This window comes from Numida meleagris, chromosome 10 (assembly GCF_002078875.1).
Source record: "Numida meleagris isolate 19003 breed g44 Domestic line chromosome 10, NumMel1.0, whole genome shotgun sequence".
NCBI classification, from domain to species: Eukaryota; Metazoa; Chordata; class Aves; order Galliformes; family Numididae; genus Numida; species Numida meleagris.
The window spans coordinates 10469333-10490860 of NC_034418.1; the positions used below are offsets into that span (position 1 = coordinate 10469333).

The 21528-nt window shown below is 39.3% G+C and overlaps 1 protein-coding gene across 5 annotated transcripts; it reads left to right on the top strand.

Moving 5' to 3' along the window:
* Positions 782–21343, top strand: LSM14A (LSM14A, mRNA processing body assembly factor). 5 transcript variants are annotated; one of them, XM_021408750.1, is made up of 10 exons: positions 784–1186; positions 7952–8115; positions 8999–9131; positions 10782–10904; positions 13332–13508; positions 13807–13869; positions 14396–14575; positions 16979–17150; positions 18009–18237; positions 20011–21343. In XM_021408750.1, the coding sequence occupies exons 1-10, from the start codon at positions 1066–1068 to the stop codon at positions 20032–20034; spliced, it is 1386 nt and encodes a 461-aa protein (XP_021264425.1). In that variant the 5' UTR covers positions 784–1065; the 3' UTR covers positions 20035–21343. The 5 variants fall into 5 exon arrangements, with proteins under 5 accessions (XP_021264430.1, XP_021264425.1, XP_021264426.1 ...); XM_021408751.1 differs by having other exon boundaries at positions 10785–10904; XM_021408754.1 differs by lacking the exon at positions 784–1186 and adding an exon at positions 1224–2087.

Genomic DNA, 21528 nt, shown 5'->3' on the forward strand with positions numbered 1-21528 from the left:
CAATAAAACAGCCTTGGTCCTCCATCAGCCATGCTGGGGAGTTGCCCCATCACCTCCAAGAGGACCACTGAAATCAGCAGGGTGCACCTCTCCTGTTTACAGTGGCGAGATACCCTCAACAAGTGGCTGGATCCTGGATGAGCTCCCAGGCTGTGAGAAATGTCTTAGTAATTTTCTGAGGCAAGGTCTTGTACGAAGTAAATTTATTCACAGTTGCAGTGGTGGGCATCCTGTAAGCAGGAGAGCACTTCTGGAAGCAGTATCATATCTTTTATTCTCTACTGTCCAGCACTAGTTCCCTCTCCTGGTTCCTCACTGGCTGAGTACTTCACGTTCACAACTTACCCAATGCTTGTTACTAGCCATATACATGCAGAGTTATATTACCAACTTTTAATTTCTTCTTTTTAGGAAATTCATTTGCCAGTGATGTTTCACAGCCTTATACTTGTTTTTCTCAGCCTACTTCCTTATCTCTTGCGATGGAGTTCTTCACTACCTGCTGACTTGGCTATCTCTGAGAGAACGCACTGTTGGTGATTTGCTTGTTTAAGTGCCTTTTGCAACATGCACAGCTAGCAGAATTTTCAGTGCAAAAACACAACTGTCACAACACAACCCCTAGGCCAGGCAGGGAAAGTACAGCCGAGCCCAACTCACCTCAAGAGCCACACCATATAGACCAGCACAGCCCAAAAGCGCGAAACCGCTCAGAACCTCTGACGTAATTGGGCGTGCGGCCCCAACGGCCCCTCCTGGAGCTTCTCGCGAGATCTCTTCTGCTCCCGGCATCCATTTCGCGGCTGGAGCGAGGGGGGGTGCCGCTGAGGGAAGATGAAGGCGGCGGCCATGTTGGGAGCTTCAGGGCGCTTTTGGTGCGGGGTGTGCTGAGGGAGTGTGCGTAGGGAGAGCTGTTTCTGGAGGATCGGTGAAAAGTCGGTCTCGAATCGGGAGGGGAAGAGCACCTTCTACGTTTCTGAGTCGGGCTTGCTTCGTTGTTTGTGTCCGGCTTCGGGAGCGCTCGGCAGGGAAGGAGGGGGTGTCCCTGACCGAGGAGTCAGCACCATGAGCGGGGGGACGCCCTACATCGGGAGCAAGATCAGCCTCATCTCCAAGGCCGAGATCCGTTATGAGGGGATCCTGTACACTATCGACACCGAGAACTCCACCGTGGCGCTGGCCAAGGGTAAGGGCCTGGCGGAGCGAAGGAGCGGGCCCCGAGACGGGGCGGGAGAGAGCGGGGAGCCCGTGGGGCCCTTTGGGGCCGCGCTGCGATGGAGCGAGAGCCTGAAGCGGCGGCGTTGTGGCGATGAGGAGGTTTCGGAATAGGCCTGTAGCCTGAGAGGGCTCGGCAGCGGCTGCAAGGGGGGATTTGGGGGTTCTGGCGAGAGCCCGCGGCGTTTCGGCTGGAGACGCAATCTCCCGTTCTCTTCCCCCACTGGAGCCGTGGCGGCGGGGGCTGTGGCGGCCACTCCGCCTCGGAGCGGGGGTGGAAGTGAGCGAAAGGCTGAGAGAGCCGTGGCTGCACGGCCTCTGCTGCCGCTGCGGGGGGTGGGAAACCCAGCGGGTGCGGAGGGAACGCCGCGGAAAGGGGCTCGGAGCATTAATTGGGTGGCTTGGAGCAGGAAGGGCTGCTGGAAAGAGTCCTGAGCGGAGGGGAAGTGAAAACCTCAGCTGCTTCTGAGTTAGTAAAAGAGAGTAAGAGAGGAGGCAGGAAAGAGAGTTTATTTGCGTCGTAAAGATGCCAAATCTAAAGGGTCTGTGCGCTGCTGAACGCTTCGCATCCCGTGGTGGGAGACAGCTGCAGAAGGTACTGTGAGTGCTAGGTTGTCGACAAAGAAGCTGGTCGAGAGCACTTCAGGAGTTCTTTGTAAGCTGTATGGCACTGCGTAAACCAAAATTGGGTACAGACGTAGGTGAGAGAATGTGTAAGCTGGAGAATATGTGTGCTGGGAAGTTGGGGGGGTATGTTTACAGAGTGCTGGAGACCAGCGAATGAAAAGAAGTTGGAAACTGCACAAACAAAAGACTGAAGTGTTTCATGTACACGATAACGCACTCTCAACACGAGCCTGGTAGCCATCACAGTGAGTGTGTAATGTGAAAATATCTTCTTTATTCTTAAAAACTCGTTGGTATTTTAATTTACACTTATTCAGTCTGGCTAAGTAATGTAAATGCATGCATAGAAACAGATTTTATCCAGCTGATAGGTAAGGAGAAAAATTGTTCCTTGTATAAATTAAACTTCTGGGACTGAGAATATTCCAGAGCTCTGTTCTTGTTCAGTATGGTGGGCTTGTCATTTTAGCATAATCACAGTCTGTAAGAAAAAAAAAAAAAAAGTAAATACATCATATATATATACCATATATATATGGTTGTTGTGGGTACTTAATAGTTGGTCTCTGGAGTTTATACCATGTAGCAGTTTGTTTGCTTTCATCACTTGTTGGCATTTGTGGCATTTTTCTGTGTGCCGTGTCACTTTAAGGCCCCTCCCTCCCTCTAGTGTATAGAGAATTATTATTTAAAGAATAGATTGCTTTGTCTTGTGAGTTCTTATGTGTATTTTTTGAAACACTTCCTAGTTGGTTTGGTTGGCACTCGTAGTTCACTTACTGGGCATTTAGCTCTCTTGATGTGATCTTATTTCTAAGCTTGCCTTCAAGTTGATTTACCTTGCTGGAAGTGAATTATCTGTTCAAAAAAAAAAAGTATTTTTTCATATGAGGAAAAAAATGAGTACTGTGATTTAAAAAAAAAATAGTAATTCTACTTGAATGCTATAGTTAAGATTTATACAGAAGCACTTAGAAAAATCGTATTCTTGAGGAGCTTGTGATAGTCTTACCTTAAATTAGACAGATTTAGTGCTGACCAAGCCAATCTTGCATGACTTCTCAAGAGTGATTAAGTCATGTCATTGCATATCTGCCAAAGTGTGGTTATTTAAGATGGATCAAACTACAGTTACAAATCTAATCTACTTTCTTCCTCTAACTCTCATCAAAAATGTAAATCTAAATCATTTCATTTGCTTTAATAGAACTTGGCTGAGTTAGCTCAAGAATGTGTGTTTTGTAATACAGCGTTATGATTCAGAAGAACATAAACCAGTATTTCTAGGGCACTAAGAACCTAAAATCTTGCGGTTAATCTCAAAGCTGATAACAACCATGTTAGGCTTTGAAACAGCTCACTGTGCTCGTGAACAAAATGTTCAAGTCTGTGACAAAGTTTCTGAACAAATGAAAGCTTAGGTCATATGAATGTGGTAGAACAGCATGTGTATATATAAGGTGACAAGTGTGGTTAATTATAGCTAGGTCTGTGAAAGAAAAAGTGTACCTTCTTAACTGTCTGCAGCTGTATGGATGTTGATCAAGTAATAGCAGTTTTACTGCTAGAAAAAGACTTGTTGCTTCTGTAGTTGTCTTCATGTGACTGTTATCTGGGTTGAATGCATGACAGTTTACCATTATTCTTAACTAAAATAGTTGAAATTGTTTGTGACATGAAGTATAAAAGTAGAATTAGAATCTGTTCTTGAATATCTACAGATTTGCCTGACGGTAGGGCTTTCAGTGGGCTCAGCTGAAGTCTGAGATGAAACTGAGGATGTGCTTGTGGAATGTCCTCTATTATCTTAGATCTTGAGTGATTTGGGCAGAAATAAGATTTTTGGGTTGATAATAGAGTACTGATAGTAATCTTCAGTTACTTGAGGGGTAATCTGTTCTTGTTCTGTTTTGTTGATTTTATTTACAAAGCTATTAAACTGTAGCAAAAGTTGTTGCTTCTCTTGTGAGTTAAAGGAATATAGGAACTCTTTCAAAATGTTGAGGCTGATAATGAAAGGCAGTGCATCTTTTCACAAATTGCTTGAGTCTATCATTACTTAAACAAAAACTCCAATTAAAAGTATTAAATTACACAATTATTAGAGGTTTTTATATATTGTTGATGCACGTGTTTCCTTTAGATTTGTTGCTTTTCAGAGGTAGTGTTTGCTAACAAAAAAACACCCTCTCATTCCCAAGTTTCAAATTAAATTAGTTTGAAATGTCCTTCCAGTTCTACTTTTTTTTTTAACAATCATTGGATCCATACGTTTTTGGAATGGACTGCTAGTGAGCCGCAGATAGGTTCATGTTTTCTTTCTGTAAAGTGATTGCTGCCCTGCCTAGGAGCAGTTGTAGAATAATCACGACTGGTTTTTGATCTCATATGTTGCAGCGTTAAAAAGTAATTGTGATCTTTCAAGCTAGTAATATGTGTCTTTCTGTTTCAAGACACTGACTTAGGGAAAGAGATTTTTAATGTAGGTGAGCCATGTAAGAACAACCAGGCTTTGTTCTCTGACAGCTAGCTAACAGTGGGGAATCCTTAGGGATGTGGGTATGAGGAAATGAGGTGATGCTGTCTTTCTGCTGTAGTGCATCAGTTTTCACTTATCAGCTGATGGGACTTTGTGTGGAGTTGCATTTGGGCTATTATAATTAATAGATACTAAATTCATGAAAGCAACTTCATTAATAAGCAGTTAATGATCTTGTATTTTCAGCTGGCTGCAATAGTGTTATCCATAGTCTGATGACACATGCAAGAGCAAACTGTACTTTCTTTTAGACTTTTACAGATATTAATTGGGTGAAAGAGTCAGAAATAAAGCCAGGAGAAGCTTAAACTCTTGCAAAGACCTGAGCATTTCCTTTAGTACAGGAGTTTCAACAGAAAAGGGAAGGGGTAGGTTTTCATTAAGGTTTTTTCAAGTTGTTTTTCAGGGTCAGTCAGGAACATACTGCTGCCGTGTCTTGAGGCTTATGTGTGCCAGACCAACTCTTCGTGCAGAAAGAAGCCCACTCATGTCTACTTCCCCCGTATCTCGTCTCCCTGTTAATGCTCCCGTGAGTAAGAGAATGGAGACTGAGTTAATGTTCCAGTGGGTATGAGCCCACTGCAAGCTGACTCCTTCACAGTAATATTATTCCATTAGTGGTATGCAGCCATCCAAGTATGTTACAGAGAAAAGGCGGTGAGGTTCTGGATAGAGATGGCAATTGCAATGACTTGTTTGATAACGATAGCCTTACTTTTGTCATCAAACATCTCATGAATCCCTTAAGAGTGGAGAAAGGCTGTTTTCTGTATCAACATGATACATACAAAGTAAGACTGGTAAGGCTGTGTAAGTGCTGTATGCAGAGACTGATTGAACTACATGTTAGCAATAATTCACATTATAGGCGATCAGAGTCCTCTTTTGCTAGTCGAATACACAAATTGGCTTTTGATTAGCAGAGTATTTTTACATCTAACAGATATTGGATTTTCTATTGACAGATAGGGAAAGTTACAATGGTCTCCTTGGATAATAAAGTAGTAAAATACAGTAAGACATATTAAAGTATGTTATGTAATAGTAATGTTGAAGTTAGTCAAAATAAGTTTGGTTTTAATATATGATGATTGCCTTTTTGAATGGATTTACCACAGTCCTTTTAAGTCTTACGAGATGATATTTTTCATGTTCTTATTTTCATTTCCTTTCACTCTTCCGTATTTTGCTCTGTGATTTCTGCACCTTGTCATGAAGGAAGGATGTAGTCTGATGAAATATCCCAAGAGGCAGAGCTGAGTAGAGCTCTAAGGCTGCCACTGCTCCAGTACCTTACCTTTCTGATACCCTGCCACATTAGTAATTCTGATTATGCAAAATGATGGTGAAAAACTATTTATTTCTAATATTCTACTGTATTGTCCATCTTTAGTATTAATTTAATATTAATAAAATCAACTTTGGTTATACTTACCAACACAGTAGGTCAAATGATGCAGTGAAGGGCCAAAGTTAATTTACCATTTATACATATAGATGGCCAGAAACTGAGGTTGCATCTTCAATCAAGACTGAAATAAATAGGTCACTCTGAAAGTAATGCCTCCCATTTATTTCCACGGAAACTACAACAGATACAAAGAGTGAAATAACACAGTTTGATAGAGCAAGTTATCAGCTACAAAACACTATTTTCTAACGTAGTCACCACCACTAGCTGTGCGTTTTTGCCAGCGATGATCAGGAGCCTGCATGCTGCGCTTGTAAAAATCTGTATCAGTGTAGGCGGCCTACTGCTTCACACTGCTATGATGTCATCATTGGTAGGAAAGTGTTGGCCGTGCAGTCCATCTTTCATCAAAGAGCTGGAAGTCAGAAGGCACCAAATCTGGATTACATGCCAGGTATGGTAGGGCAGTCCAGCCAACATTGGCAACATGCTCTGCAGTCTTCAAACTGACAAGTGGCCTGGTGTTACCATGTTACAAGAGAAGGGTTGTCTTCCTGTCTGACCTGACTCTGGAAGTTCAAGTCTTCAGATTAAGGTTGCCATGTAGTGGTCAGCGTTCATGGTTTGTCTGGGTTCTTGGTCTTTTTTTCTGTAGAGAGAAGACAGATTTGTCTTGTAACATAGGTTTGAAATTGACTTGAGCAGCATCTGTCTTTTGACAGCTCTTAAATACTGTACTAGTGTTCAGGATGGGCTTTCAGATGCATAGAAATAGAGAAGTTCATTAAATTAATTGTATAATAGTTATAACCATTTAGTATTGTTTTTCCCTTGTTGTGTGCAGTGATGTCTTGTAACTCTGAGTTCTCAAACAACTTGTAATATTTGACTGTTCATGCAGTACTAGAAGAAACAACAGTATTGGAGGATGGTAGTCTCAGAAATGGCTATCACTTTATACAGCTCTGTAAGAAACTCGTCTTGTGACTAAAGGTTTTGTGACTGAAAATAAATGTCTAATAATGTCTCAAAACTGCTTATGCATATGAAAAAGAATGGAAAACTTATCTAGTAATTAAAGCTAATTGCAGATGCATAACTTATAGTATGTTACAGTGCAAACAAACATCTTGAAAAGCTGGAACAAATAATTGTGAGGAATTGTTGAAGCTGCTGCAAGTTGATGTTCAGTAGAATTTGACTGACGCTTTATTCCTCTCAATTTCTTTCAATTCATTGATTAATTTTTGCTTATGAAGCTCCAGCTTTTGTGGACATGTCTTTTGTTCTACCTTGTATTCAGCAAGGGTTGCCACACAAGGTGGGGAAAAGTCTTGGAGAGAGTAGTGATGTGATGCTCTATTCACGTATGCACTTAGTGATTAATGGGAAGGGAAAAGCGTGATAAGCATCGTTATGCAATCTGAATATTGTTGGAAGTCAGCTAAGTACATACAAATAAGTGTAATTTCACAGTATGCTGCACACTAGTCGACTGCACACAGTCGATATGCTTAAGAAGCTAATTCTGCTCCAATTAATTTACTTAATTTGGTGAAAATTATATGAAACTTACACCAGCATGCATTCTACTTTGTGAAAATTGTCTACTCATGCTTCTGAGATCCTAACTTTGACTTCAAATATTCATTCAGATCTTGAATCTACTGAGAAATAGTTTGCCTTTGGTCATCTTTAGTATGACTTTTTTTTTTTTATTTGTAAATACATAATGTGAAGGATAAACTCATGTAGTACTTAATTCACAGGACTGGTTTACCAACCTTAGTTGCTACTTGACATCTCTGCTGGTAAAATGAATGTCCAGAGAGTGATAACTTAAGCAAAAAGCTGCTTTGCTGCTTCCCTTCAATTTCACTAAGGAATGAAAGTATTCAACCCGTGACTGATTGTGCAAGCAATGTTTCAGTGAAGAACCAAACCTTTCTGCTGGAATTTTAACTGAGATTTGCAAGATCAAATTTCTTGCTTATGTCTGAGTAGTTGATAATGGTAAAGATATGCTGCCTATGTAAGTTTCGTGCTCAATAAAATTTTATTCTTTTTATTTAAAACTGTTGGTCTCTGCAGTATATTTGAAATATTGGTTAAATGTGAGGTGATTTCTCTGTTATTCTTCCTCCTTTCCATTTTTGCAGTTCGTTCCTTTGGTACAGAAGATAGACCAACTGATAGACCTATACCACCTCGAGATGAAGTCTTTGAGTATATTATATTCCGTGGTAGCGACATTAAAGACCTAACTGTCTGTGAGCCGCCAAAGCCTCAGTGTTCTTTGCCGCAGGACCCTGCTATTGTTCAGGTAAGTCAAAATGTATTTTAAAAATGTATTTGTTGCTTAAGATATAATGTAGCAGCTTTAAGTGCTCTCTAGCTGAGAGTGTTTAAAAGTAAAATCCTTGTTGCAAAGTTCATGACCCAGTGTAAAGAACTATGAAGAGACTTTTTTTCCTCTTCTGAATCATATCCTTAACTATGAAAAATCAGAGTTGAAATCTAACTCTAGCACAGTTCACTGGGCAGAAGAGTTAATACGTTTCTAATGGCTAGCAGGTTCATATGGTAAAAAGCTTGATTATTCCTTGCCGATTATACCTACAGTCCTCTGAGATCTTTCGCTAGATCTCGTGCAACTGTGTTTTTTGTCAGCATTTGTTGAGATCTGTGGAGTGTTACTGCTAACCCCAATGTTCATAATAAACCCACTGTTCTCCAATATCTTAGGGTCTTTCATTGGCCATATGTTTTTGAAACTTTAAGAAAAACATGTGGCACTTCTCAGGTTTGCTGACAGAAGCTTGTATGGGTGTGTGACAAAAGCTATGTCCAGTATCAGAGGTTCTGGGGAAGAGACTGCACGTTTTAGGGTACCGTTTTCATAGGTCTGTGGTATTGGTATGATGGAAGCGCTTTCTAAACTGTACGCACGCTTGAGGAAATGTTTTCTGCTGCTGACTGCTTTGAGGGTTTTCATACAGAGTAATCTGCATACTTAACTATTTCTGTGTTGCGTTTGCTTCTCCACTGAAGTGATTAAATAGTTGCTATTAAAACAAGCTCTTGGAAGTTAAGGGCTTTTTGTATGTGTTAGTCACAGCCATGGTGTTAGGGTAAATCTTAATGAATAGTTTCTACATTTCTTGCCTTGCGGAGCTATTTCCTACTTCTTGTATTTTTGTCTTTAGTCTTCACTAGGATCTTCAACAACATCTTCATTCCAGTCTGTGGGGTCCTATGGTCCTTTTGGCAGAATGCCTGCATACAGTCAGTTTAGTCCAAGCCCGCTTGTGGGACAGCAGTTTGGCACTGTTGGAGTTGGTATGTTTATTTTTATTATTTTGTGTTTTCCTGTAAGTGAAGTTGCAGGTATGTGTGTATTGACAGCAAGTGTTTATAAGTTCTTCAGTGCTTTATCCTAAGGGAGATCCAGAGTCTTCAGTCTGTATCAGTCTCGCAGTTTAGCTGGGGAATATTAGGTTTCTCACAGACTTTGCACCTCTAATCAAAGCATTCATATGATTGAGAACTAAACACCCTCAGAGGGATGAGAGGTGAGAGGCTCATATATTCATGAATTCATTATATTTCATTTATAGTCATTACACTCATCTTGTATTCATTCTATTTCACAAGTGGTGGAGGCAGCACCTCCGTAAAAGCCTCAGCTGTGTTGTGAATATCTGGTTTCTTAGGCTGACCCACGGTAGTGTGTTCCTTCGCCAAGGATTTGGATTACTCAGCGGTCCATGTGCCAGCGCAGTCCTCCTCATTCATGAGATGTTAGTGTGGTGCAAAGTCCGTTGCTTGAAGTATTTGTGAGCTGCGTATGTTAGCTGTGCCTTTACGCTGTAGATGTACTGCAAGACTTGCCAATTGGCTTTCATTCCTCCAAGTTTCTTAAGTAAAGAGAGAACTCAGTTTATATTTCCAACATTAAGAAACAGCAATAAAAAAAAAACCCATGTGAGTGTGTAAGGACCTCAGTTTACAAAGAAACAAAATAGGCATGAAGCTTGTTTCCATTCAGTGTGTACAGGTGAAGCAGACACCTCACAGTAGTTTAAGATGGGAATTTGGCAGTCAGATGATGAAATTAAGGTCTTGCATGCAATGGAATTTAATTTCAGATACGTGTTGCGCTGATACAAATGCAGCTGTAATAGTTAATGATGAGTGATACTTGGCTGGCATTACTTACAGCGATGACAAATATTTAAAAGTAGTTAAAACACTAAACTCTGGAGTTCTTAGATTTCTAAATTATTTAGAATTTTTTTAAAATTTTCTGTAATCGTAAAAATGTGATTTCCTGGTATAATCGGAACCTGCATTTGTATTTAAGATACAGAAGATCACTAATGATCAGTTTGCTTAGTGAAAAATGTTTTCTTACTGAAATTTAACTGTTAGCTTTGAGTAAGTCTGAAGGTGAAAGCCTTCATCTTTGAGAGTGAGAAAAGATAACAGAGGTGCTCCCGTGGAGTTGCAAAGGGTTTTCTTTCTTTTTTTTTTATTTTACTTTGTAACTTATCACGTAAGATCTTGTGTTCTTGTAACTATTACATTGACAATGTTACTCCTGTTACTGAAAATGTGACAGGAATGCTGCCGAATTATCTTTAACTTGAAAGGAGTAAGTAAAACTTGATAGTCATTTTTTTTTTGTTTGAAAGATAGGAAGTTAAAATATGTACCAATAGTTTTTGTTTTTTACTATCTAGGATGCTGGCCCTGCTCTTGATGTTAAAGATGTTAATGCTCCTGATGTTAAAGTTAGCTTTTCTTTAATAAAAAAAAACAAGGTATCACAGCCCAATCAACTTGTTAAGTGAGAGGGAGTTGGGTGATCTGTGTGTTTTAGAATAATTGCCTAATATGACTTCACTGATCATTTAGTGTTAATTTTTGTGTTTTGCAACTAGAGAAAAGTCTAACTGAGGTTTTTCAACCATATTATTTCTTTCAAAGCAGGAGGTTCTTTAACGTCTTTTGGAACAGACTCTTCAGCCAGTGCTAGCATGTCCCAAAGCACTGCAGTTGGTTCTGCATTTACAGCAGATGCAAGAGCACTAAAAACTCAGATGTCTCAAGGTAAATCTTCTTGAATAACTATTATATTTTTGACCAGTCATTTCCTTAACCTCTATGATTTAGGTGGTTGCCAGAAATGTTAACCAAACAACTCAATTCTGTTATGAAAACATTTGGTATTAAGACAAAAAAAAAAAAAACCAACAAAACACTGAGAATATTTGCTCTTTAAATGTGTTTTCCTACATCTAGATATGCTGCAGAAGTAACTGTTAGCAATGCATTCATTGTTCTTAAAATGTCTTTATTGAGGAGTAGGATTTGGTTAAATTGAATAATTTTAGCAGATAGCTACATATGGAAATTTGGCATGTAGTTTTATTGATAGTATGAGAAAGCTCAAGGTACTTCATGCTGATTCAATTGTGAAGTCCTTCAGTCTACAATTCTTTGTCTTTTTCTGAAGGTATTTTCTTAATGTGTTTAAATAATATTTACAGCAGACTTGAATGCATGTGCAGGTAGTGATGTTGACAGTTAAGTCAGCTTAATAATAATAGAAACTGCCTGATTTGTTGTGTAATATTGCAGAAAGAAGCAAACAGCAATAAGGTTAACTCTTGATACTTTTTTTGAGTGGCAAAGAGAAAAGAAACTAAACGTCATGCAACATAATCCTCATTTGTCCTGAACATCTGTTAAGTTTGCTCCCCAAATCCCAGGGGCATTATTTCCTGTTCTTCCAGTTTTCATTGCTGTGACTAAAAGTTTGTACAAACATATAGTCTTGTTGCTATTTTCAAGTTTATGTAGTTATGTTAAAAGTCAAAACACTTTGCTTAGTGTTTCTAAATTCTAGTTGAAGTTTGGGAACCAATAGGGACTGCTTTCAAAGATTAGTTTTGTGGATTAGCAAAAAATAGATTCTAGTTTGTTTAATTAATTATTCTGAGCTTTTAATCTTTTGTCTTGAAAGCGTAGCTCAGTTTCCTGTAGAAGTTAAACCTGTGTGATTTTTTTTTTTTCTCTTAATACAGTGTGCTCCAAATAACAAACCTTGTTCCACAAACTTTACAGGGGACACCAAGAAGTTTCTTTGTATGTTTTTGCTTTTGAAAGTAATTATTTTAGACCATTGGTCGATGCTCGGCTGAGCATGAGCCAGCAGTGTGCCCAGGTGGCCAAGAAGGCCAGTGGCATCCTGGCTTGTATCAGAAATAGTGTTGCCAGTAGGAGTAGGGAAGTCATTGTCCCTCTGTACTCAGCCCTGGTGAGGCCGCACCTCGAGTACTGTGTCCAGTTTTGGGCCCCTCACTGCAAGAAAGACATTGAGGCCCTGGAGCGTGTTCAGAGGAGGGCGACGAAGCTGGTGAGGGGTCTGGAGCACAGGCCTTATGAGGAGCGGCTGAGGGAGCTGGGATTGTTCAGTCTGGAGAAGAGGAGGCTCAGGGGGGGCCTCTATATCCTCTTATCGCTCTCTATAACTACCTGAAGGGAGGTTGTAGTGAGCTGGGGGTCGTCCTCTTCTCTTCTTGACTAGTGACAGGATGAGGCAGAATGGCCTCAAGTTGCACCAGGGGAGATTTGGGCTGGACATTAGGAAATTCTGCTTTTCTGAAAGAGTGGTCAGGCGCTGGAATGGGCTGCCCAGGGAGGTGGTTGAGTCCCTGGAGGTGTTCAAGAAACACTTGGATACAGTGCTGAGAGACATGGTTTAGTGGGGTTATTGGTGGTAGGTGGATGGTTGGACCGGATGATCTTGTAGGTCTTTTCCAACCTAGCTAATTCTATGATTCTGTATGTTTTGACTTTTTTATTTTGTTTACTTTCTATGGATTGCCTATTTTTTTTCTTGGGACTTGAGTCTGATCCCACTAATTTCTTAGAGTATTTATATCATGTCATAAATTTGCCAGGTGAGATCATCTGACATCTCAGTTCAAAAGGTTTCTGGCCCCAGTCACTCATGCTGCTAACTGAAATGTATGAACAGCAGTTTATGGGGAAGCTTGCACAACTCCTTCACCTGCAGTATGGCTGGCACTAGCTGTCACTATTCGTTATCTTGTAGTGAATGTAAAATATTGTGCTAGATGAAGGGAAACTTAAGTACCGTAACTCCGTTTCTGCCTTTGGGAGCAGTTGCTTTCCATTTGGCTTTGCAGCGATGCAGAAAGAATATGTATACATACCTCCAGTCAATCTAGGAATTTCATTCCACAGTTAAATGCACATCATGGATGTGTTGGTAGGGATTAATTGTCCTACCCATCTTTTTCTTTTAGACTAGGGGAAGGGGAATTGCTAAATATCCTTCATTCTGGATTAGTGGATCTGAGGGTGCAGAAATATTTATTTCCTCTTTGGACACAGCAGTCTTGACTGGTAAGGCAGATAAACCTGTCAGTCTAGATTGGTTGAGACCAGTAACTTGAATTTGTGGATGAGAAATAATTTGTTTGCTTGTTTTTGTTTTTTTTTTTAAAGGTCGTTCAAGCCCTCAGATAGATCATTTGAGAAGGAGCCCCACCATGGAACAAGCAGTACAAACAGCTTCAGCCCACTTGCCTGCTCCAGCACCAGTTGGGAGGAGGAGTCCTGTGCCAGCCAGACCTATGGTGTCTGCTAGCCAAAAATCATTAGAGAGTCAAGAGCACAGACGAGGTAGCTTTGGGTGGTTTTCTTATGGGTTCATTTCTTCCACGCACAGCTTAAGTGCTCTTTTTGAGGTTAACATGTAGGAATTTTCCTGCTGTCCGTTACTACTGGACTGGCTAGCAGAGACCTGGATTTTACATATTGCTTTTTTAAAGTCAAATGTTTATTTATTTATTCCTATAAACTCATATTTTACTTTCATAGGTTTGGGTTTCTTGAAAATCAGAGCCATGTAGCTATCTACATAAGTATGGTAGAAAATTCCTAATTGGATAAACAAACATCTTTTTATTTCCAACTTTAGCTGAAGCACACAAGGTTTCAAGATCAGAAAATGAACTCAGAAATGAAAACAAACGACAAATTGGTAAATCTTGTTTTGAGAAATAGCTATAATTCTAGTTTCAGACTTGAATTACTAATTTTTTAAAAGCCTGCTTAAAAAAAAATGCAGCATTATGTATTCTTTGCAAAGTGTTAAGACTTTGTTTCTAATGTTCAGAAATCTTAGTTTGGAAGTCTTGAAGTTCATTTTATAACGTAAAACTTAAGTATTTAGAATGCTTTCATAGTATTGTTTGTAGTGTATTGATTGGGTCATGGATTTGTAAACATAATAAAATGAAACAAACTTGATATCTTTCAAATAAAATACTCAACTGAAAAGACATTAGCATTTTATGTATTCAGAAAGCTTTTAATGACTTCTAGAAGGTCTTTTAGTGCACCCAGGGTTAGTGCATTATGGTTTCAGTGTCATTGCTGTATTCGCTGTAAGTGAATTACAAGCTGCTCCAGCAGGACTTGTAACAACAGAAGTGCAGGATGTATGAAGTCCCAACTTTCTCTCCAGAAACTTTGGAGAGGAAAAAAAAAAGTTTTCCCCTCTGTAGTTCCAGGTGCTCCTTCAGCGCGGAGAGGCCGTGGAGGTCACCGAGGAGGCCGAGGAAGATTTGGTATTAGGAGGGATGGTCCAATGAAATTTGAGAAGGACTTCGATTTCGAAAGTGCAAATGCACAGTTCAACAAGGAGGAAATTGATAGAGAATTTCATAATAAACTTAAACTAAAAGGTAAACCAACTCTTGCTTTAGATTTAGGTGTGGATAAAGCAAGCATGTCTTGCTGTTAAACTTTTGTTGCTGCCCTGGGGAAACAGCTTTTAAGAAGTATTACCTTCGAAGTCTTGTTTGTGGTAGTGGAAAATAAACCAATTAACAAGTAAACTGAAATCGCCTATTTAATTCATTAAGTGTTTGGTCAAATGCTAACGTATTTGAAGTATTTAAAGGCTTTGAAGGAATTGTAACTTGGAAGTATGTGGCATGCTTTAACAAATCTGCCAGTTAAAAATACTTGAGCAGAAGTCCCAGTACTGTAAGTGTTCTTCTGGAGAAGATGCAATAAAAGAAAATCCATGTTTGTTTTCATTTGGCAGGAGAATGCATGAGGTTTTCTATGTGTAAAGTTTCTGGCATTTCTTTGCTGTTACTCTTTTCTAAAGGAACAGTAGAGTAATTCAAATCCATGCTGCTAGCACATCTATTTTGTTTTCTGACAGGATTCTGTTTTAATTACATCATTCTCTATGACCAGCCACCTGTTGGTTGCATTATGGCTGCTAATTTTTGGACAAAATACTATAAGGTAGAATTCTTTATTTTAGCAAATGATTGGCTAAAAGGTATGTTGGGTTTCAGCGTAGAGTAAAATCACCAATGAATCTCATAGGATTTGTTGTCTGGGTCTTTTTTAAATGATGAGGTGACACACAAATGATTAGTTTAATGTTGATAATAAATATTTCAGAATAGTAAGGATAAACCTGATCATTCAGTATTGGGTTGGTATCGGGGCCCATCCTGTTTAATATCTTTATTGATGATTTGGATGAGGGAATTGTGTGCGCTCTCCGTAAGTCTCCAGACCACACCAAACTGAGGGGGAAGTGTCAATCTGCCTTGAGGATAGGAAGGCCCTGCAGAGTGATCTGGACAGGGTGGATTGATGGGCTGAGGCCAGTGGGATGAATTTCAATAAGACCCAGTGTCAGGTCTTGCACTTTGGTCGCAACAACCACATGCAATGCTACAGGCTTGTAGCAGAGTGGCTGGAAAGCTGTGTAGTGGACAAGGGTTTGGGCATCTTGGTCAATGCTTGGCTGAACATGAGCCAGCAGTGTGCTCAGGTGGCTGAGAAGGCCAGCGGCTTCCTGGCTTGCAGCAGAAATAGTGTAGCCAGCAGGAGCAGGGAGGTGATTGTTCCTCTGTACTCAGCTCTGGTGAGGTTGCATCTTGAGTACTGTGTTCAGTTCTGGGCCCCTCGCTATAAGAAGGACATCAAGGCCCTGCGGCATGTCCAGGCAAGAGCAGGGAAGCTAGTAAAGGATCTGGAACAGAAACAAGTCTTATGTGGAGCAGCTGAGGGAACTGGGATTGTTTAGTCTGGAGAAAACTCAGGGGAGACCTTATTGCTCTCCACAGCTCCCTGTTAGGAGGTTGTGGTGAGGTGGGGTCAGCCTCCCGCATAACTAGTGATAGGACAAGAGGTAGTGGCCTCAAGTTGCATAAGGGGAGGTTCAGATTAAACATTAGGAAGAATTTTTTTTTCAGAAAGAGTGGCTAGGCATTGGAACAGGTTGCCCAAGGAAGTGATGAAGTCACTGTCCCTGGAAGTGTTTAAGGAAAGGGTAGATATAGTACTTAAGGACATGGTTTAGTGGGCAATATTGGTGGCAGGTGGATGGTTGAACTAGATGATCTTAGAGGTCGTTTCCAGCCTTAATGATTCTATGATAAGGAATTACAGAAATGTCTTATGAGACAGGGCAAGTGGTAGTGTTTGTTGTGGAAGGTTGAGTGAAGTAACAAAAATTCACATGTGGCATGAGGTTTGAGCTCTGAGCACTTAAAAATGTGACCTCAGGATGATAACAAGTAGTTCTGTGGAACTATCAGCTTCTATTTCAGTACTAATGAAAACAATAAGTAGAACTTCAGACATTATTAGGAAAGGAATATATAGTAGGTAATGGCATATCTTGAATGCTGGCCCTTTGGCTCAAGAGACAGCAGAATCAGGAGACAATGAAGGGTAATGGGGGTGAGCAAAATCATGGACAGGCTTTGGTAAGAGGGCTGATGGAGGCGCTTAAGTATGTAAGAAAAGGTAGCTAGGAGCTTATGAAACAGGCGACCATCAAATCCATTTTGCCACAGTTTTGTGCGTTGTTGGTTTAACTCGGAATATAGAAGAGATCAAACTTTCAGGCAGCAGTAGCGAAACATTCCAACTCATGTTTCAGATTGTTTGACTTCCACATTCTTTTTAGGAGGGCTTACTATGTATATTTTTAACATTCAGGGTGGTTTTTTTTGGGGGGGTAGGGGGGTGTGTATATGTCTTGAAATAAATTAATATTGCTGTATTGTTTAGTCTGATGGCCTGGAAGGAATCTGTTTACTTCTGTTTTCCAGAAGACAAGCTTGAGAAACCAGAGAAGCCTGTAAATGGAGAAGACAAAGGTGACTCAGGTGTTGATACCCAAAATAGCGAAGGGAATGCGGATGAAGAAGATCCACTTGGACCCAACTGCTACTATGACAAAACCAAATCCTTCTTTGATAACATCTCCTGTGATGACAATAGGTATGGCCTGTAAAAGCTTGTTAGTCTACCTAATGAGTGTCTGTGTAGGAAGGTTGTGTTGGCACTACTCATTACAATTAGTTCTGAATCAAAAGGCAGTAAAGGTTACATCCACATGCCAAAGACAAAATAAAACGGGAATACGAAGCACTTTTTTGTGTGCATACATAATGAATTAATACCAGGACACTTCAAACATTGTTTTAGAAGCATGCTTCTGACTATATTTGCTACAGAATCTCCTTTCCAGATTAGTTTTTTTGCCTTGCTATGCAATTAGCACCTTAGTTAAGTCAATTACTGCTTTGCTTTTATAATGGTTTCTTAGTAGATTACATAACTTAATAAGTAGTATTGTTCAAATGGGAAGATAACGTTACAGGAAGAGAAAAGCTTATCTTTGCTGTTGTCTTTTTTATTATGCACGCTGATGTGAATTGCTGACTGAGTTTGAAGAATAGGAGGTGGAAGGGAAGGTTGGGTTTATTTTACTAACAGCTCGATAAGATTAATATATGCAACTGTAAACTCTTACTTTCTTGTTATCTGTTTTAAATTGCAGATGGCTCTTTTTAATATATCGTGCTGTGTGCAGAGGTTACAGACCTTGCTATTCTCTGTAGGAAACTTAGTGTTATTGATTTATAACCAATACTGTAACACATCTCTTTTTGCTGAGTGAAGTGAGTTGTGGCAGACATTTAGGTTCTTGCAGAAGGCATCATTTGTAAATTTGATGTGATAATGCATCATTTTTTATTTCATTGCCTTTCTGGTGATTCTAACAAAGCAGGGCAACCTTCATCCTAAAGTGTTTTAAAAACAGAAGAACAGTCCTTGTTCCTTTGTGTGTGACAGAGAACGTCGACCAACTTGGGCCGAGGAAAGACGATTGAATGCAGAGACGTTTGGAATACCACTGCGTCCCAATCGTGGCCGTGGAGGGTTCCGAGGCAGAGGAGGAATTGGTTTCCGAGGTGGAAGAGGACGAGGAGGTGGAAGAGGTGGTTTCACTACTCCCCGTGGATTCCGTGGTGGTTTCAGAGGAGGTCGTGGAGGCAGGGAGTTTGCTGACTTTGAATATAGGGTAAAATATATTTAATCTTACTATAACTTGATCAGCTGTCTTTGGAAACTAGTGGTATAACTCTTGCTTTTAGACTTGATGATGAACTAGAAGTTCTTGAATAGTATTCTGCAGATAGACTCAGCTCCTTACTAGGAAGTCTATTGATTCTTGTTACTTAGCATTGTTTGACTGTCACAGGAACCAAAACTAGAAGCTGCCTTTCATCAGATGTCCTAAATATTTGTTTTCTAGCTGGATTTGAAGAAACATATAAAAGGTCTACAGATTTAGTATGAGAGAAGAATTGGAAGAATTGCAAGCATTTTCCTAGTCAATACTGAAAAACACGAAGAAGAAATTTAACTTAATTGTAGTGTGCAAGGAAGTTCTTTGACGACTTTGTGAATGGCTTGGCACAGTGCCTATATACTTGTAATATACTATATAGTCCTTAGAGTAATAGAAGTTACTTTAGTATAGAGATAACCTTTTGCAAAAGGTCAAATACATTTGACATATGTAAGTTTGTTACACGCTGTTTGTAATTATATTATAGTTCAGTAGCTATTGGGAAAGCTGAGGCAAGATTGACTTTTTTCAGCCTGCCACTCATAGAGAAAAAAGGAACTGTGGGAGATAAAGCAAAATCTTGCATAAAAGATCCCTGCCCATCCCATAGATAAAATATTTTCTAAAAGATGAAAATATTATTGCTTTAAGTAAATATGAGGAGGCTTAATGTTAAAGCATTATGCACAAGTCTGCAAGTCTGTTAACCAAAGTAACCCAATGCACAAACATGCTTTCATCATCACGTAAGCATATAAATAGTAATTTGTTCTGCAAAAGCTATGGTGGCTGAAATCGCTGTTTTTCTTTTAGAGTATACTTAGGCATGTGCTTTCCTCTTTCCTGTTGAAGATCTTAACTCCTGTTTTTATCAACCATTCCGAGGAAGGACAAGTTGGATGCCACCCTCTGCTAGCAAAGCAATGTATTCTGTGCTAGTGGTATCTGAGGCGTGCTTCATTTTTCTTAGAAACCACCTAAAATCTGCCTTTTATCAGTGCTAATGGATCAGACAGATTATATAAATCGAGAGCTCAGTTGTTTTGAAAACTAAAATCTTTTCATAATTTTAGTGCAAGCCATTTTTCTAGACACCATCTTCAACTTAAGTGTTACCCTAGGAAAGAGCAGAAATGATGTGGGCACACTGTTTAAAATCAGGAACAAATATAATTAACTGAACTGATGCAAGTAAGTATAGACGTTTACAATTCCGACTCAGAAGAACTCTTTTTGGTAACTTATCTTGTGAGCAGTAAGAATTTTTACAGTGCAAAATCCTTGCTTTCTGGTTGAAGATTTTTTTTTTTAAAAAAAAACCTTTTCATAACAGATTTGTGTGTCCCTCAGCCATTCCTTCCTTAAACTGCAAGAATTAGTCCTGTGATTTAAATAATGTTTAGTAGCTGAGCATGAACTGAAATGAGGAGTTGAAGATCATAGACAAGATTTTGTGAATGAAAGTTTCACAGTTGACTGGATAAGTAGGAGGTGGCATACAGGCAGAGGACTTGTGCTACAACTTCAGTCAGTGAGCTGCCTCAGTGTTTGCCAGTATTTTGACCGGATGCTAATGTGGAGATCAGAGAGATCTCCTTTCTGATTTCAGAAGATCAAAAGTAGCCGCCAGGGTGCATCTTCTCCCAGTGCTGTTACCCAAATTAACCTGTCATTTTTTGTTTTGCAAAATTAATTGTAATATTCTACTGTTGTTCCCTCTAGAAAGACAACAAAGTTGCTGCATAGTCTACACGAAAGCTGAAACTGCGTGAACGTCTAGATCTTCTTGATCCAGAGAATTAGTTTCAATCTCTGCAAAGAATGAAGTTAATTTGCTGTATACTTGTCACCAGCACTGGGATTTAACTATTTAATTTCAAAGGGGTGTAATGCAGTTACTTTTTGAAAAATGGCCATCTTTGAAAACAGTGAGCATTAGATATATTTGAGACAGAAGGATAAGTAATTTCTTATGTATAGTTAATTATAAAGCAGTACTTCGATGGAGTTTAAGTATTTTTTCATCACTGAAAGGATTTTTCTTATTACTAAACTGTATTTGATAATTGCTTCAAGTTGTAAGGACAATTGTATGCAGAAGGCCGTCGATACTGTGAGTGTTTTGATCCACTGAAGGTTGTTTTTTGGAAATCCTGTAATATCCCTTTTGAGATGGTTGTACTTTATCAACTAGGGTGCTGGACAGTAGAAAACTTGCTTTGTCAGTCAGATATGTACACACAGTAAATACTGTTTCTTAGGCAAAGGAAACTTTTTATATAGTTGTAAAATTCCATTATATCCCATTGCCAAAGAAACATTACAAACTTTGTATAGCTGTATAAAAAGCAACTAATTTTTTAAAGAATAAACATTTTTAAGTCGGCAAACAAACTGTGTTATTGCAGAAGTTGATATGCTGAAGAACACTGAATTAGTTGGGTTTTTTCTTTAGCAGCTTTTCAAGCTTAAATTTGATTTTATATTTGGAGTATAATGAAGATTTGAAATGTTCTTCCACTACACAAAACTGGATACACTCTTCGCTTCTCTTGCAAGCAATTGATTTTGTAGCTTCTGGCATATCACAGGATTTGACCAAATGAAAGAGATATTTTTCAAATGAGGACAAAAAAAAAAAAACTTCATATGTCCAAATTTTCAATTAATTTTACTTAGTGGTGAATATTAACTTTTTTTTAATAATGGACCAGGCACATGAGTTAAAGCGATTCTTCTGGAACGCCTGGGCCAGAAGTATGTCTGCATTCATCAGTTCTTGAAACGTTAACTTTGTTGTAATACCCGTAGACATGAGCAGCTGAGGAATTCTTAGTGTTTGGAGTTGTTTGCATTTGATAGGCCATAGCTTGGAGGAGAACCTGGTTCTAAGACATTGCATCCGCAAATGACATAGTATGGACTTTTTGCCAATTCTGAATGCCTAGTTCCACCTTGTGGATATGCTGAAATAGAGACCCGGTCATTTGTGTCTGTATATGTATGTGAAGGCCACAGGAATAAAGGGATCCAAAGATTAAAAGTTTTGATCTAATTTACTGTTTTATTTTTTTTTCTTTTTTTACTTCAAAGTACTCAGTGGTGATAAAGATGCGGAAAACTGCACTGTTGGAAAATTTGGAATATTTAAAGTGGGTGATAGAATCTTAATTTTATAACTTTTGTATAGCACTACGAGGAACTATTTTGTAATTGGTTTCCTTATTAAGGTCAAGTATT